Source organism: Petaurus breviceps, unplaced genomic scaffold (genome assembly GCF_028583685.1).
Source record: "Petaurus breviceps papuanus isolate PSGF00001 unplaced genomic scaffold, PetGlider_PUasm1.0 490, whole genome shotgun sequence".
Classification (NCBI taxonomy): Eukaryota; Metazoa; Chordata; class Mammalia; order Diprotodontia; family Petauridae; genus Petaurus; species Petaurus breviceps.
Genome location: NW_027186352.1, coordinates 14,089,920 through 14,106,494, shown reverse-complemented (window position 1 = coordinate 14,106,494; position 16,575 = coordinate 14,089,920). Strand labels below are relative to the sequence as shown.

The window sequence follows — 16,575 nt, the reverse complement described above, 5'->3', positions numbered from 1 at the left end:
AAGCACCAGGAGTTCCTATCAAGGAGCCCAGTTCTATTCTACTGTGGCCACACTTCTCTTAAAGTCTAAAAAGAAAGTGGGCAACGAGTGCAGATGAGGGAAACTTCCAACTTTATTTCCAGTTGTCAGTGCCTAGAAGACATCTAAAATTTCACTGCCCTCTGACCATAGCCCCTTAAAAATATTACCAAAGTCTCCTGCAGTGGCAAGTTGTCAGCATTACAGGGACTTATAGGCGAAAATGGAACCCCATACCAAGCAGAGTCCCATAGGCTTCTGTTTTGGGGAGGGTGGTTCTCCAGATATGACCTTTATTTGCCTGATTCTCACCTAGATACACAGGTGTATTTCATTTTTTTTTCAACCAAAGTGTTCCTGAAAAGACAGCTGGAAGCCAAAGCATGAGGCAGCATGGGACAATTGAAAGGGGGCAGGATTTGGAGGGAGATGACCCAGGTCAGATGCCCCTCCCCCAGCTCTGCTAGTGTGTTATCTGTGACATTTGAGGCAAGTTGGATAATCTCTCTATGCTTCAACTCCTGGGATCTAAAGACCCCAGTAATTGTGATAAGGACTCACTATCTGGCAAGAACTGCTGGGAAAACTGGAAAGCATTCTGGAAGAAATTAAGGAGAGACAGATCTGTCCCAACATATAACAAGATAAGCTCCAAAAAGATACAAAAGGTCACATTATAAACAAATTAGAGGAACAAGGAGAAAAATATCTGTCTGAACAGAAGGAGGGGAAAGAGTTTATAACCAAACAGTGAGAGAGAAGATCATGGAAGATCAAATAGACTCTTGACTATAAAGGTTTTGCACAAACAAAACCAATGCGGTTAAAATTAGAAAAGAAAGAGTTAACTAGGAAAAAATCTTTGCAAGAAATTTCTGAATAATGTCTGATATACAAAATGTATAGGGAACTAATTCAAACATTTAAGAATGGGTTGTTCTCTGGTAGATAAATAGTCAAAAGATAGAAACATGCTTTTCAAATGAAGAAATTCAAAAAATCATAAACCATGTGGAAAATGCTTCAAATTATTAATAATTAGAGAAATACAAATTAAAGCACCTATGAATTTCTACCTCATATCCATCAGATTGTCAAACATAACAAAAAAAGACAATGACAAATGGTTGGAGGCTGGGGAAGCACATTAACCCGCAGTTGGTAAAGCTGTAAATCAGTCCAGCAATACTAGAAAGCAATTTGGAACTCTGTCTACAAAGTCACACAGCTATGTATGTATGTATGTGTATGTATGTGTGTGTTTATGTATATATATATACACATATACATATATATACACACATCTCCAAAGAGATCAAAAAAAAGAATTCATATGTAGCAAAATATATATTTTAGTATATGGTATATGTATGAAATAGAATAGTATTATCTCATCAGGAATGATTAAAGGGATAGGAAATCTGGGGAAACTTGAATAAACAGATATAGTAAAGTGAAGAGCAGGACCATGAGAACAACTACACAGCAATAATGTGTAAAGAAAAACTTTGAAAGACTTGAGTGCTTATGAAGAAAATAACCAACTGCATTTCTAGAGTCTGGACCATGAAGCAGACTCCATCTCCTTATAAAGATGTGAGGGGCTTAAGCTACAACATAAGAAATACATATGCATTACATATATGTCTATTTGTGTATGTGTAAATATATTGCATTGTATATATACATGCATATGAATATATTTTATACATGTAAAAGCTTTATATATAAAAAACTTCTAAAAATATTGATAAAGTAATACAAATTCCCATAATGGCTTATCATATATAAATATATGTATATGTATGTGTGTATATGTAGATATATATATACACTATATATGTATATGTGTGTGTGGTATTATTGCATTGTAGAAAGAAATCACACCTGGGGGTCCGTCCATTTATTATGGTAGCCATCACTAACACACCTCTGAAGGTGTGTTATCTGAATATCAATATTCAGTACCAATAGTATGTACATAGATAGCTATGTATGTATATATAAATACACATATACATATACATGTATATGCATACTACTACATATTAACAATATGTAGTATATAGAGCAATACTATATATGCCATCAATAACATACTCTGTCATATATATATAAATTATTAATATTTCAGGGTTTGTTTGTTTGTTTTTCATTTTGGGAGGGAGGGCAGAGAGTGGCAGGGTAGGGATATGCGCCTCTTACTCCTCCCCAAAAAGGGAAGAGAACAGAAAGGACGCCATGTTGTAATTATTGTACACATAAAAAGAAATGCAAGGTCTATATAACAGAGATTTGCAGATTCTCATATAATCTTCCCCTACTGTACTATAATGTATATGTAAATGCCATTTGAGTTGGTGTCTGTTAATGTAAGAATTTTTAAATGAGCATATTTTTAAGTGACACAAAATGAGGGTGTTGGAGTACATAGCCTCAATGTTCTTCTGCTGTTCAGGTTGCCAGAGAAGCCACCATGTGCAATCAGCCTGACATGACCTCCAATAAGAGCCTCATTTTCCCTCATTCCTTGTAGGTTCCGTGGAGCGAGTGAAGAAAATCCGAGACTATGCTTTTGTGCACTTCAATAACCGTGAAGATGCAGTGAACGCCATGAAGGCTTTAAATGGGAAGGTACTGCAGGAACATGAGCCAATGAGTGGCTTCCATACATGAGGGAAAGACACCTGCACTGTGTAATGACCAAAGTCCAATGGAGGAGTTTGATGTGGATGCTTAGCTAGCCCCACAATGTCAGACTTCCACAGAGAGAATGAGGGTTGGGAGACACTTCACAGATAGCTAGCCCAAGCACCTATTTTGATGGATGAGGAAGCTGAGACCCACAGGAGTTAAATTCCTTGCCCAACATCACCCAGGTTGCAAGCAACAGAGCCAGGATTTGAATCCAGTGCTTCTGATTTCCAGACCAGCACATTTTCCACTAGTTTTCTTTCAAATTTCTTCCTCTTTCCTCTCTGTTATCCCTACATTGAAGGTGCAAACAAGCAGCAACGAAGGTAATCTCCACATGCCACTTCTGGGAACACTTTCATTACATTTCAGTTGCATGTCAACAATCATTTGACCATGGAGTTATACCTATCTTGCATGGGCAGCGGACCCGGGAGTAGGGAAACCTGGCTGATCCCCCACCTAGGACAGGAGCTTCTGATTCTCCATTCAAACCTGGCTTAGGGAAAGAGCTCAAATTTGAGCTATTTTGCCCTGCCTTCAGGGCTGGTATACATACCCCTGTCAGACTGGCCCATGTCCTATAAGAGTCATTTGCATGAAAATGGTGGAATGTACAAGGCTGGGGGAGGAGTGAGCCTTCAATAAGGGTCTATATCCCAGCTAGGGGAATACCAGTGTTGCCTGTGATTCTGGCAAGCATCAGGGAGGAGAGGTAGAGAATCCTTGAGGGGAGATGTATAGGGTCCAAACTGGGATGGGAAGTCAATAGGCTGGACTGGGTCTCAGCCTTGTATTCCAAGGGTTAAAATGACAGGATCAGAATTATACACATAGCACTGGATAGGTCAGGAAACTGATTTTAGGCAAATGGAATCAGCTACAAGAGGAATCCAGATCAGGAGGTGAAATACAAGGAGTATGAGAGAGGTTTACTTTTTCCTCACTCAGCCCATCTCCCTAAAGGTTGGGCCTTTCATGGACATGACACACGTTCTTTGCCATACCCCTCGTGGGGCCATATTATTGTTCCCATCACCTCCCCCTACTCATGAGTTGATTATTATGTAAGACCTTGGGACATGGAGTATGTTTGCCCAATTAAACTTAGAAAGTTAGAGCAATATAGCAGATGACATGCCACCAAGGCAGGGTGGCGGGAGAGGTGGAGAGGGAGAAAATTTGGAACTCCAGGGATTGTGGAACTGAATGTTGCAAACTAAAAGTAAGTAAATTAAAATCAAGAAGAAAGAACAAACAACAGGTTGGGGACATAATCTGAACGGGCTGCCTTTGCTATTCCTCACATTACCTTTCCTTTTCTTATTATAAAAGGTATTGGATGGTTCTCCTATTGAAGTGACATTAGCCAAGCCAGTGGATAAAGACAGCTATGTGAGATATACTCGTGGCACAGGTGGCCGGGGCACCGTCCTACAAGGGGAATACACTTATTCACTGGGACATGTTTATGACCCAGCCACAGCCTATCTGGGAGCACCTGTCTTCTATGCCCCACAGGCCTTTGCAGCCATTCCAAACCTCCACTTTCCAGTGGCCAAGGGGCACCTCAGCAACAGAGCCATCATCCGGCCCCCATCTATTAGAGGTAACATCTACCATTTAGAAATTTCAAAGATTCACTAAAGATACCAAATAATTTGTTTGCAATAGCTTTAGATGGATTATATGGGGGTTATTGTAGTTATATAGAATGGAAATTGTTCACTGAAAATCACATGGTGTACCTACTGTATTAGGCAAGGAATCTTCTTTTTTTAATCACATTACAACTGGTAAACATTTTCACCTTTTCACTAGAGATTTAGAGAGAGAGAAATGTAGAGTCAATTAAATGTGAATAAATGACTTGTTCTGAGCTGAGTCCTTTGGTTACAGCACAGTGTAAAGCCCAAATCCCAGTTTGGATCCTAATCCTAAAAGTAACAGTAGTGATTGTTATTGTTATTCAAAGCACCAAGCCTCTGTGATTTCATCAGCGTAGATACACCATGCAGAGATGTCCATCATGGCTCACTCCTTTTTCCCCAACCCCCACCACTATGTTAATAAGCCATTTTTATGAGCATCTGGATAGAGATAGGAGCTCATTGGCCCGAGGCACTCTGTCTGCTAATGCAGATAGGAATCATCTAAGGTTGAAACTTGGCAGGGCAAGATAAATGTAGGGAAATGGGGCAAGGTGCTAACGAGAAAGGATAGTGTGGAGTTGAATTGGTTCACTAAAGTGTCAGGATGGGAAAGAGAGGAGAGTATAGCTGGTGCAGGAGTGATAGCCTGGGAAAAAACGGGTGAAAGAAATGGAGTTTGCAATGAGGACCAAGAGCACGGCTGGGGTTGTAGGGCAGAAGGCGCGGTGGAATGACAATAATTATGAACAGGTAAAGGAATTTCAGAGCTCGTGACCATGTAAGTAGAATATTCTGGGTATTGAACTTGGGAGTTATAGCAAAATCAAGGGTATGACCAAGACCATCTCTATACGTGACTGAGGGGGTAGATGGAGGAATAGGTGTGTGCCAGGAAGCACAAAACAGCCCTGCTGCTTTTGATCCATGTGACCCTGGATAAGCCTCTCTTGGCTTATCTCTCTTGGCTCAGTTTCCTCCTTTGTAAAAATGAGGGCATAGGACTAGATGCAATCCACTTCAATTCAGTAAACATTTATTGAGAGCCTAATACATGCGAGGCACTGTGCTAAGTGTCAGGGATACAACCAGGAAGATCTTTCCTTCCCTGCTCTGCATCCTGTGACCCAAAGGCACTGAGTTTGAACCACAGAGCTCAGCATAATCTGCTCACTACTAATGGAGAAACAATTTCGAATACACATTCTGTTGGTAGTGGGCTGGGAGTACCCTCTCTGTCTATGAACAGCATATTGTTACTAATTTGATAACACCTAATATGGTAGTATGCTCTCATCTTACCTCCATTTAGAAATATAGATGATATCTTCTCATGGGGATGTGAATGTGGAACTTAGCTTGTTTCTGAGTATTAGAAAATGAGGAATTAAATTCCAATCAGAAAAGGAAGCAGTCTGGCTGCCAGATAATTTCTATTTCCTGTTATAAAATATCTAATGAAGGCAGGAGGAAAAAACCACAATATGTAGGCTTCCAGGTCCCGGATCATTTGGGCAGAGAGGAAGGCTCCTAAGGAACATTTAATTTCACTCGGAATCAAATATTGCATAGAACCCCAATCTCAGAGTGGAAAGTGGAAATGTTGTGTAGCCCATACCCTCCCCCCAATCTCTTTCACAAACACACTGCATGTGGTCATCCAGCCTTTGCTGGAAGACCTCCTCTGTCTCCAGAAGCAGCCCTCTACACTTTTCTGGGGGGAATCATGTCAATAAAGAATCAAAATTCCATACCTTTAAAATGAACCAGTTGTAATGTGTGCATGGGGGAAGAGGAAGATGAGAATGCTCTGTGCTTTAAACAAGGGTGAAAAAAATCTGTCTTATAACTATTTAGGAACCAATGATGCTGATTGAAGGAAGAGTAACTGATATAATTATTTTTCCTATCCCTTTATGCCATAAATGGCTAATCGAATCAGCAATGTGGCATATATACACACAAAATAGTAAAGCTAAAATCAAAACTAATCTGTGCATGAACTCAATGAAAAGTTGGACCTTACATTGACAGATCAAAGAAGCCAATATGGGGAACTTAACCAAAATGGCCGTTTGCTTCCTAGCCCAGTATCCTCATGTGCCGGCAGTGACTTTGATTTTGCTGCTAAAGGAGAGTCCAAAGGCAAGATGGAATATTAGAAGCAGGGTGGTGATATTACATTGGGATGCTTTAATAAACCGTTCTACCATCTTACTCTCTGGCTAAATCTCTCTGAGAGCTAAGTTCATCGCCAGCCAAATTTGAAAATGTCGCTTCCAGCTCAGAGATCCAGCCTGCCGTAGGCACTAAAGGCAAATCTCCACGGTGCTGGTGTCCTTCGAAGGTCACTCACTTTTCTCTTGTGAACTATACTCTTCATTGAGCTTTGTAACATTAGAATCCCACCTCGGGGCCTATCTTCAGGGACATAATCAATGTGGCTGGGGGCTAACTTTTCCATTACAGTAAGAATCAGGGTGATTTTCTGGTGGTTTGATTCAGTTTAATACCTTCTTACATTCCTAGAAATTTACATGAATGTCCCTGTAGGGGCTGCGGGAGTTAGAGGACTGGGCGGTCGTGGATATTTGGCCTACCCAGGCCGGGGGCGTGGCTATCAGGTCAAAGGAGACAAGAGGGGAGAAGACAAACTCTACGACATTTTACCTGGGATGGAGCTCACTCCCATGAATCCAGTTACCTTAAAGCCTCAAGGAATTAAACTTGCTCCACAGGTAGGTAGTAGGAAGAAGCATCAAGCCCTGTTTTCTTTAAATGTTTAAACAATTAAATGAATAACTAACATCATAGACAACCAAACAAAATAAGGAATGAAGGTGTATGGGAACTATAACCTCTAAACTATTTTAGTCTTTCTGAAGGAAGTCAACTGGATATGGATTTGAGTAGAATCGTGGAACTTGAGGATTGGAAGGGCTCCCAGCAGCCACTCCATTCAACAAAAATATGAAAGTAAAACTCCTCCCCCAGTAACATCCCAGAAAGTCATTCTCTGACCTCTGACCAAGATCTTCCAGGTAGAGGGAGCCAACACCTGGGGAGGCAGCCCAATCCATTTCGGATGGGGTGGCAACACCGGTTAAAAACCTTTCCTAGTATCCAATCTAAATTGGCTTCACATCTCCACCTGCTTCTCCTGGTTCAAATAGAATAAAACTGATCTTTCCTCCACATGGCAGCCCTTCAAAAATACTTGAAGAAAGCCCATTATATCTCCCCAAATCTTCTTGCCAAGCTAATCCTGTCCATTCTTTCAATGATTCCCCCTGTATCATGGATCCAACATCTTTCACCATGCTGGTTGCCATTGTGGACTCTATCACTTATCCAATGCCCTCCTTAAACCATGATACTGAACACAACTCTTCAGATGAAGTCTTATGAAGGCAGATAACAGTGGAACAGTCATTCCCCCAATTCTCAAAGTTTTTTTCTCTAGAGGCAGCCCAAGACTGCATTATTCTGACTCAGAGTGAGTCTCAAGTCTGCTGAAACCCCAGGATCATCTTGAAACTGTCTACTCAGGCTTCCCCCATTTTGGACTTGTGATGTTTATTTTTTGGACCCAAATATAAGACTTTATCCTTGTTTAATTCTGGCCCTCACCTGACAGGATGCATTTAAATTCTGAATGCAGCATGTTGATTATTCCTCTCAGCTTTGTGCTATCGGCATAACTTTTGAGCAGGCCATCTATTCCTTTATTCTAGTCTGATAGGAATGTTTAAAAGGATAGCAGCAAGCCCAGATCCATAGGATCCCCTAAGAGAAACCTCCTGCCTGTTGACACTGCACTATTATCAACTGCTTTTTAAGTCCAGATATTCCACCAGAATCCAGCTATACCAGTCTAATCCTTATCTCTCCACGTTCTCCATACCAATGCTATGAGATACTTTCTCAAAAGCTTTGATGAAAATCTAAGTAAATGGGTCTTCACAGGATTCCCCCTCACCAACTAACTTGTCAAAATCATCACAACAGCATTGAATTAATAAGTGTCTTTTTTGAGTTAATCTCTCCCCTTTGAGTTCACCTCAGATACTGTTGCTGGTTTTGTTTTTCTCTGCGCATTTCTGTTCCTTTTCCTTTACTCTGTATCATATAGAAACAATTCCACATTTCTTTAGCATTTCTTGGATGCCATATATGTTTTTAGGAAAAGGTGGGAGCTCATGGGAGCAGGACAGCTGTGTATTGACTATGTATTGACGCAAGTACAAGTTGCATGAAATAATCTTGCCCCATATTCCATATTTGGTAGCCCAACCACTTGCTTGATAGCTGAGGAATCAGAGATCATAGCAGCATAAATATGGAGTTAAATGGAATTTTAGAAGTCATCTACTCCAGCCTCCTCATTTTACTAATAAGTAAACTGAGGCCTAGAAAGGTAAAATTATTTTCCCAGGGTCATACAAATGGGCCTTTAAATTCTTCCATAGTACCTCACTGCCGGTGCTCGCCAGTTTTCAGGCATGTCCAACTCTTTGTGACCTCATTTGGGGTTTTCTTGGCAAACATACTGGACTACATCTACTTCCTTTTCCAGCTCATTTTAAAGATGAGGAAACTGAGGCAAACAGGGTTAAGTGACTTGCCCAGGGTAACACAGCTAGAAAGTGTCTGAGGTGGATTTGAACTTAGGTCTTCCTGACTCCAGGCCCAGTGCTCTATCCTCTGCACCACTTAGCTACACATACCATCTCCTTCTTTACCCTTTCTGTAGGGTTATGAGCCTGAGACAAGTTCTAGTGTTCTCAGAAGGAAATCCTGGGAGAGGATGATCCCAACTAAGACGTTCTGAAGATCATAGCCAATTCATAAATACCCGTAGTTGGAGTTCTGCGTCCCTACTGATGGCACATTGATTTGATCTACATTTGGACTATCCTTTGTCTATTTATAAAACAGATTGGTCCAATTCCAGATTAACCAGAGGGAGACTTTTTTCCAGTATTGGATTGTGTTGAGGGCCGCAGAGGCCTCTTCTACCCCTGACACTCTGCCACCCTATCCAGCAAAATCCATACTGCCCTCCAATCTTATGAGGCAGCTTAGTCTAGTGAAGAGAGTATCAGAATAACAGTCAAGGAGATCTGGGTTTGAATCCTGCCTCAGATGCCTAGTGTCAATATGACTTGGAAAGTCACTCAACCTCTGAGAGCCTCAGTTCTCCATCTGTAAATGGGGGTGACAGCACCTCCACCGGGTTTTGTGGGGATCAAATCAGACAATACAGGGAAAATACAACCCCTAAGTTGCTATCTAAATGTAAGTTATTATTTGTCACTGTTTAAGAACTGCCTCATATTATTGCAAGGGTGATATTTTTCTTCTTCAATGGCAATGGATGCAAGTAAAAACTGACTTTTGTTCATTGAAAAAAAATTGTTAAAATAAAGACTTGCTTACTTCAAGTTGGTCAGATCTTGGCCCATGTATCGTATATCCCCTAACAGATAAGAAGTTTCCCTTGGCTATTTGAGGGTTCTTCGGGTCTGCTGCCAAATATCAACCCTCTGTGTTGTCTGTCACTCTCTGACAACACAACTCTTTCATTCCTCTGGGCTTACAAGAGCCTCCTGTTAAGGCACAAATAATCTGGAAGTATGAAGTCTTATCACTAACACCTTAGCAGACAGTCAGCTAAGCAAGATCCCACAGGCAGACAAGCAATTCTCTGAGGCCTAAGAAGTGACCAAGCAGGAGGAAGGTGATTGCTGATGGTGGAGATGAGAGAGAACATTAGCTCATTCAGGGCCTCTGATCAACAATGTTCCCAAGTTCAAAGGGGATGGCATGGCTCCTGTCAAAATCTCTGTCCCAAACATGTTTTCGTGGTGTTCAAGGCATAGTTAATCATGCCCCAGATGGCAGCTGAATGTGGTGCCCACAAGCTGGATGTAGAAAGGGAGCGAACTAAAAAGCCAAATGTGAACCCAGATGGCCTTTAGAAATCACATCTGGAGCCCTATAGAACCAAAGTGGGTCCACACCTGGAGTGTAAAGGACACTGCCTGGAACACCAGTGGGACCACATCTAAAGCACCACGTCTGCAGTAGTGCATGGGACTCTGTCAGGAGCATTCTGTTCCCTTCGGGACCACATGAAAGAAAGGACCTTGAAAAGCTTGACAGTAAGTACCTAGAGGTTGAGCATGATATAGCAAAGGATATCAAAATCATATGATGTGAGAATCTGTTTATTCAACCAGGGAGGCTTAGTCTGGAAAATGGAAGAGTGAGGTGGCAGTGTGATCCGAACGGATCTTCGAGTATCCAAAGCAGAAGGGGTTGTGTGTGTGTGTGGGGGGGGGGGGGGAAGTACCCTTCCTAGGAAGGTTTCAAAAAGAGTTGGACAGTGACTGTCTGAGCATGTTACAGTGGGGACTCTTCTGCTGATGGGCTGATCTTGCCAGCCATTGAAGTCCCTTCCAAATCAAGCGCTGTGATTCTACCTAGGAGAGACTTAGTCTTGTTGTGCTAAGGCCCACAGGGCAGAACCAAGAGTGAAGAATGGAAGAGGAGGAGAAGTAAATTTAGGCTGAGTTCAGGGGTTAAAATATCCTGAAGTTAGAGCCACCCAAATGAATGGGCTTCCTCAATGGAGCTGATCAAGCCAAGACTGAATGACCATTAGATATGTTAGATGATTAAATTAATATTTTTATATTAATGTCTAATTACATATTCGATAACAGATAGTACTAATTAAGTATTATTGTTAAACATAATGTTATATATATAAAACATTAGATATGTTAGAGAGATCATTTCAGTTCAAATTTGGACTGGACTAGCTGACTACTGAGGTCCCTTCTTCCACCAAAATTCTGTGATTCTGTGATGTAACTCCAAAAGGACTACTGGAATAGCATTGCTCTATAGACTTGATGCTTTGGAGGATTATTCCCACACACCTATATTCTTGTTTCTTTCCTCTGCTTTGTACCTTGTAGACTCTTCTGGAAACATATTACTTCATGGCAATGTTCTACTGTAGTTTGCCCTAGACACTAATCATCATCCAAATTGGCTCTAATATGGAGAAAAGACTGAGACAGTTATTACAACTTAATCAGTATGTCTGGGGGCAAAATGCTTAGAAAAAAAGAAGGTACTGGAAATGATTTAAAAGCAGAGTATTCCACAGAGAGTCAATATGAGATGTCAGAGAAATGAAGGGGACCAGACAAGCAATACAGGACTGCCCACTTGGAATTATCCCTTGGTAGCACATTTCTTAGGTTTTCTACACAAAGGTGACATTTGATGGCTGTGACCCAATGAACTGAAAGGAAGGTGTATCTGCATCCTGTGTTCTATGCATAAATTAAGATGACCATAGGAAAGAAAACTTGATCTAGGAGAAATCCAAATGCAAACAAAATTGAGGTTAAAGCTACAAATAACAGTTTTAAATACTTGAGACAAAGCCAAACGAATAACAGCTATGCAAAAAAAAAAAACATAGTAGAACAAGTGATGTGGAAAACATCTTTATGAATTAGTGATTGTTGAATTTTCAATTGAGTTCAACTCAAGGTCTATGAGTCATTAAGCCATGGGGCATTTTCTGCCTTTCTTCTATTAGCATGAATGCAAAAGATGAACATATAAAACTCTTAAAGTCAGAGAAGTAATCCAAGTGTAACATTTGTTCTTTTAAAAGGAAATAGAATAAAAGTTCAGATTTTTCTTCATCTAGGTCTTGGAAGAAATCTGCCAGAAGAACAACTGGGGGCAGCCAGTGTACCAGCTCCACTCAGCGATTGGCCAAGACCAAAGACAGCTTTTCCTTTACAAAATCTCCATTCCGGCTCTTGCCAACCAGAACCCAGCAATGTGGGTACTTTTTCCCTTTTTTCCCAATTGCTTCAGGTGTTGGTTTCTCTTTGTTCAATCCAATTCAACAAGCATTTCTTCAGCCCCCAAAAGAATACAAGTTTCTTGGGGACAGGGGCTGTGTACAGACATTTAAGAAATGTTTGTTCTCATTTTCATATGCCAGATGCTTTCCTGAGTGTTAGAGCTAGAAAAACAAAATCAAAACATTCCTTTCCCTCAAGAAACTTACATTTCGCTGGGGTGGGAGAGGGAGCAATGTATACACAGATAAATTACTACAAACTACATCCAAAGTGACTGTAGAGACAGTTTGGGGTAGGAAGAAGCATGGGGAGATTGGGGAAGGTCTTGGGTTGAATGCGTGGAGTCATTGCCTTCTGACAGCTTCTAAAGTCAGCATTTCCCTTCCCCTTTCCTTGGTAGTGAAAACTTAGAGTGCAAAATTAAGATGATCTGTATGCAAAAATATGAGCCTATGCAGGAGCTCGACCCCCGCAGAAAGAGCATCTTCACCATTATCATCTTCTTCTTCATGCATTGTGAACAGTCAGTAGTTTCATGTTTCTTCCAGCTCCTCATTTTGAATCCTCCAATTCCACAAAAATTCCCCACTTTATTATAGTAGTAATCTGTAAGTAACAACATCTATTTAGCTGAGAAACTTGGAAAATGGTCCCAAGTCTAACATGACTTCTGCTTTCCAGCCACCCCTTCACTCCTCCCAAACTTAGTGCCTTTGTGGATGAAGCCAAGACATATGCAGCTGAGTACACTCTTCAAACCCTGGGCATTCCTGTGGAGGGAACCGAGGCACTGCCAGCTGCTGCTGCTGCTGCTTTTCCAGGTGGGTGAAAGCTGGCACTAATTTGTGTCCCACCGAGAAAATCCTATTTCAAACAACCTTAGCTGTGAAATTGAACATTCTGGTTTTGAGCCAGAATCTATTAGTTGTGTGGTCTTGGGCAAGTACTTGACTTGCTCTCCGACCCTCAGCTGCTTCATCTGTAAAATGAAAGGCTCGGACTAGAATATCTTTGAGGTCCCTTTGAGTGGTAATTCCATTCTTTTTAGAATCATGAAAACATATTTGGACTATGCTCATGATAAGTTTGCCTTTGCGAGACACATGAGCAAAAGAGTTTGCCAAGGAAATTAGCAAATTAATGTTATATATAATATTATCTATATAACATGTATAATATATATTTATTCTTGTGGGAAAAAGACTAGACCAAGACTGAAAATTTGGGGTTTTACTCTGCAACTCATTGGTTGTGTTACTTTGGATTTGTCACTTCCTCTTTAGACCTCAATTTACTCATCTGTACAATGGAAGGAGGAAAACTGAACAGCATTGATCAATCAGCAATTCAGAGCCTGATATGTGACAGGCAATTGTGATGTTCTAGGAATTCAAAAACAAATGAAAGAACTCCTGGTTCTGGAGGAGTCTGCATTTTATAGGGGAAATCAGAGGATCCTGGTTCTGGAGGTAGAAGTGACCTCAGAGACCACTGAGGCCAACACCTTCATTTTACAGAGGAGGAAACTGAGGCCTAGAGAAGATAAGATGGTAAATGTCAGAAGTGGGATTCAAATCCATGTTTGTAAATCTATTTCTCACACATCATCTCATTTTATCTTCCCAACAAACCTATAAGTTAAATGCTATGGGGGTTATTATTCTCTTTTTACAAATGAGGAAACTGAGACTTGGGGAGTGACTAACCCAGGGTCCTATAGTGAACAAGTGTCTTGGGCAAGGTTTGAATTCTGGTCTTCCTAAGTCCTAGCCCAGCCTTATAGCCAAAGATTGCAACATATACATATATAGGAGTATTAAAACAATGATTTTGAAGGCGCCCTCTAGCTCTAAAACAAAGTGTGAATCCATTTTACTTGGCATTCTAGATGAATTCCTGAAAGTTCTAGAGAGATGCGATTTTTGTCCATTTATTTTCGAAGAGAAACAAAGACTGTGTAGCCCAGAGGAAAGAGAGCTGAATTTGGAGCCAGCAGCTCTGGTTTGCCATTCACTCTGTGGCTTACTTCCAGCGTGACCATTGGCAAGTCCATTGGGTCCCTCTCTGGGCCAGAGCTTCCTCCTCTGAAAATTAAGGAGAGTGTCTCTTCCTACATGACCCCTTAGCTTCCTTGCTGTTCTCATTGCCATAGTGCGTTAAAGTTGGCAAAGCACATATGGTCTCATTTTGTCTTCACAACAATCCTGGGAAGTAAGTGCTCTTATCTCCATTTAACAGCTGGGGAAACTGAGACCAAGAGAGGTTTAGGGACTTGTCTAAGATCACACAAACAGTAAGACCCAAGTTCACCTCCTACTTTAGGCACTAGCTGTGTGACCCCAGGCAAGTTACTTAACCTGTATGCCTCAGTTTCCTCTCCTGTAAAAGGAGAATAATAATTGCACCTACTTCAGAAGGTTGTGAAGATCCAGTGAGATAAAATATGTAATATGCTTTGCAAACCTTGAAGTGCTATACATAAATATTAACTATTATTATTCTTGTAATTTGAATAACCAGTCCTCCCTTGATTATCATTATGATGTGTTTCTTAAGTTTGGGTTTCTGTATATTGATCTACCAGGACGTGAGTATACCCAAGTGGGAGAGTATGCCCAGTGAGGAAGAGTATGCCCAATGTGGGAGAGTATGCCCAGTGAGGGACAGTATGCCCAATGTGGGAGAGTATGCCCAGTGAGGGACAATATGCCCAGTGAGGGAGAGTGTGCCCAATACCAGAGAGTACGAACAATCTGGAATATTCCCAAGGACTTTCCCAAGTCTACTACTTGCTCATAGATGATGTCACCCATTATCCATGAATTGACTGTAAAATATAATAGGATTTAGCAGGGCTCATACTTCAGATGTTCTTAGAAGTTCCCCCTCAGAGACAGCAGGCAGGAAATAGAACATCACCACCATGAAAACTCAAATGCCAGATTAGCTGGAACATAGAAGCGACATGAATCAGTCAAGGAGAGGCTGGAGTCAGATCATGAGAGGCTTGAAAATCCAAGCAGAGGAAGCAACAACATTCCCTTGTTAAGCAGGAAAATGACAAGATCAGAACTTTGCTCTTGAAACCTTCTTGTGGCATTGGCAAGGATAGAATGGAGAGGGAAAAGCCCGGGTGGGATACATGTCTCCCAGACTCCAGAACCTGGGGCTTAATCATTGCCTGGTGCCTTAACACAAAAAGGTTTTAGTGATGCATGGTGGATGAATTAGCGAATTTTCATAACTGGTTAGTATGCTTTTTCATTTTCAGCCATTTTTATTCGCTGTGGCTTATTTAACTCTGAATTAGGGATCCAAGAAAAGAACAGAGTCACATATTTACCTTCTGCTCTGGGTCCTGCCCTTCCAGCATCAGCATTGGAAGCAAGACTGGGTGATGGTAAAGGAAATTTATGAAGGAAAATACCTACTAAGAGCTTCAAGTCAAAAACCTCAAAGCCTGAGGAAAGGTGACATGTGCTGGTCTAGGGGGAAGAACTTCAGATCTAAAATCAGAGGGTCCAAGTTCTAATCCTGACTTTGCCACTTATTACCTGTGACCTTGAGTGAGTCACTTCCTTGGACCTCAGTCTCTTCCTCTACTGATAAGATGAGATAGTAAGACTAGATGATCTCTAAGGGCCTTTTTAGCTCTGAATCTGTTGGCCCATGAGCCAGGATGACCCATCTATCATGTGGTATGAAGCCAAACCCCAAAAATCACTTGCCATGATTACTAGGGAAAATTATCAATGACAGTGGGGCAGAGTAAACAGAGAGCTGGCCCCAAAGTCAGGAAGACCTAGGAACAAGTCTGCCCCTTAATTCACTGACTGTGAGACCCAGAGCAAGTCACAAACTTCTAAGTTATCTCAGTTAACTCTCTAAGATTGTAACTTGCAAAGTAGGTGGCAATCTGCATTCATGGAGAGACTTTCCTTATCAGGAGTTCCGTATACTAATGAAATTATAGGGGGTGGGGGTGGCTAGGTGGTGCAGTGAATAGAGCACTGGCCCTGGAGTCAGGAGGACCTGAATTCAAATCCTACTTAGGACACTTAACACACACCCAAAAAAAAAAAAAACTAGCCATGTGACCTTGGACAAGTCACTTAACCCCAACTGCCCTCCAAAAAGCAAAACACACACACAAAAAAGAAATTTCCTGTTTTGATGATGATGATAACTGTAGACAGGGATGATAATGGCTAGTATTTGTGTAGCATATTAATGTTTGCAAAGATATATGTGTATAGCCATATATATGTACACATATACAAATATAAATGCATGTGTTTGGTCATTTGTAGACAGAT

General features: G+C 41.1%; 1 protein-coding gene across 2 annotated transcripts in view; it reads left to right on the top strand.

Annotated features, from left to right (window-relative positions):
• The window catches only part of A1CF (APOBEC1 complementation factor), a 117,446-nt gene that overhangs the window by 83,544 nt on the left and 17,327 nt on the right, over positions 1-16,575 (top strand). Inside the window, exons 7-11 of one of the 2 annotated variants that reach the window (XM_069101808.1) lie at positions 2,555-2,652; positions 4,048-4,321; positions 6,915-7,099; positions 12,097-12,233; positions 12,941-13,080. In XM_069101808.1, coding sequence (XP_068957909.1) covers positions 2,555-2,652; positions 4,048-4,321; positions 6,915-7,099; positions 12,097-12,233; positions 12,941-13,080 — 834 coding nt within the window. Of the gene's footprint in view, positions 1-2,554; positions 2,653-4,047; positions 4,322-6,890; positions 7,100-12,096; positions 12,234-12,940; positions 13,081-16,575 lie in introns of both variants that reach the window. The other variant, XM_069101809.1, reaches the window with a different exon arrangement.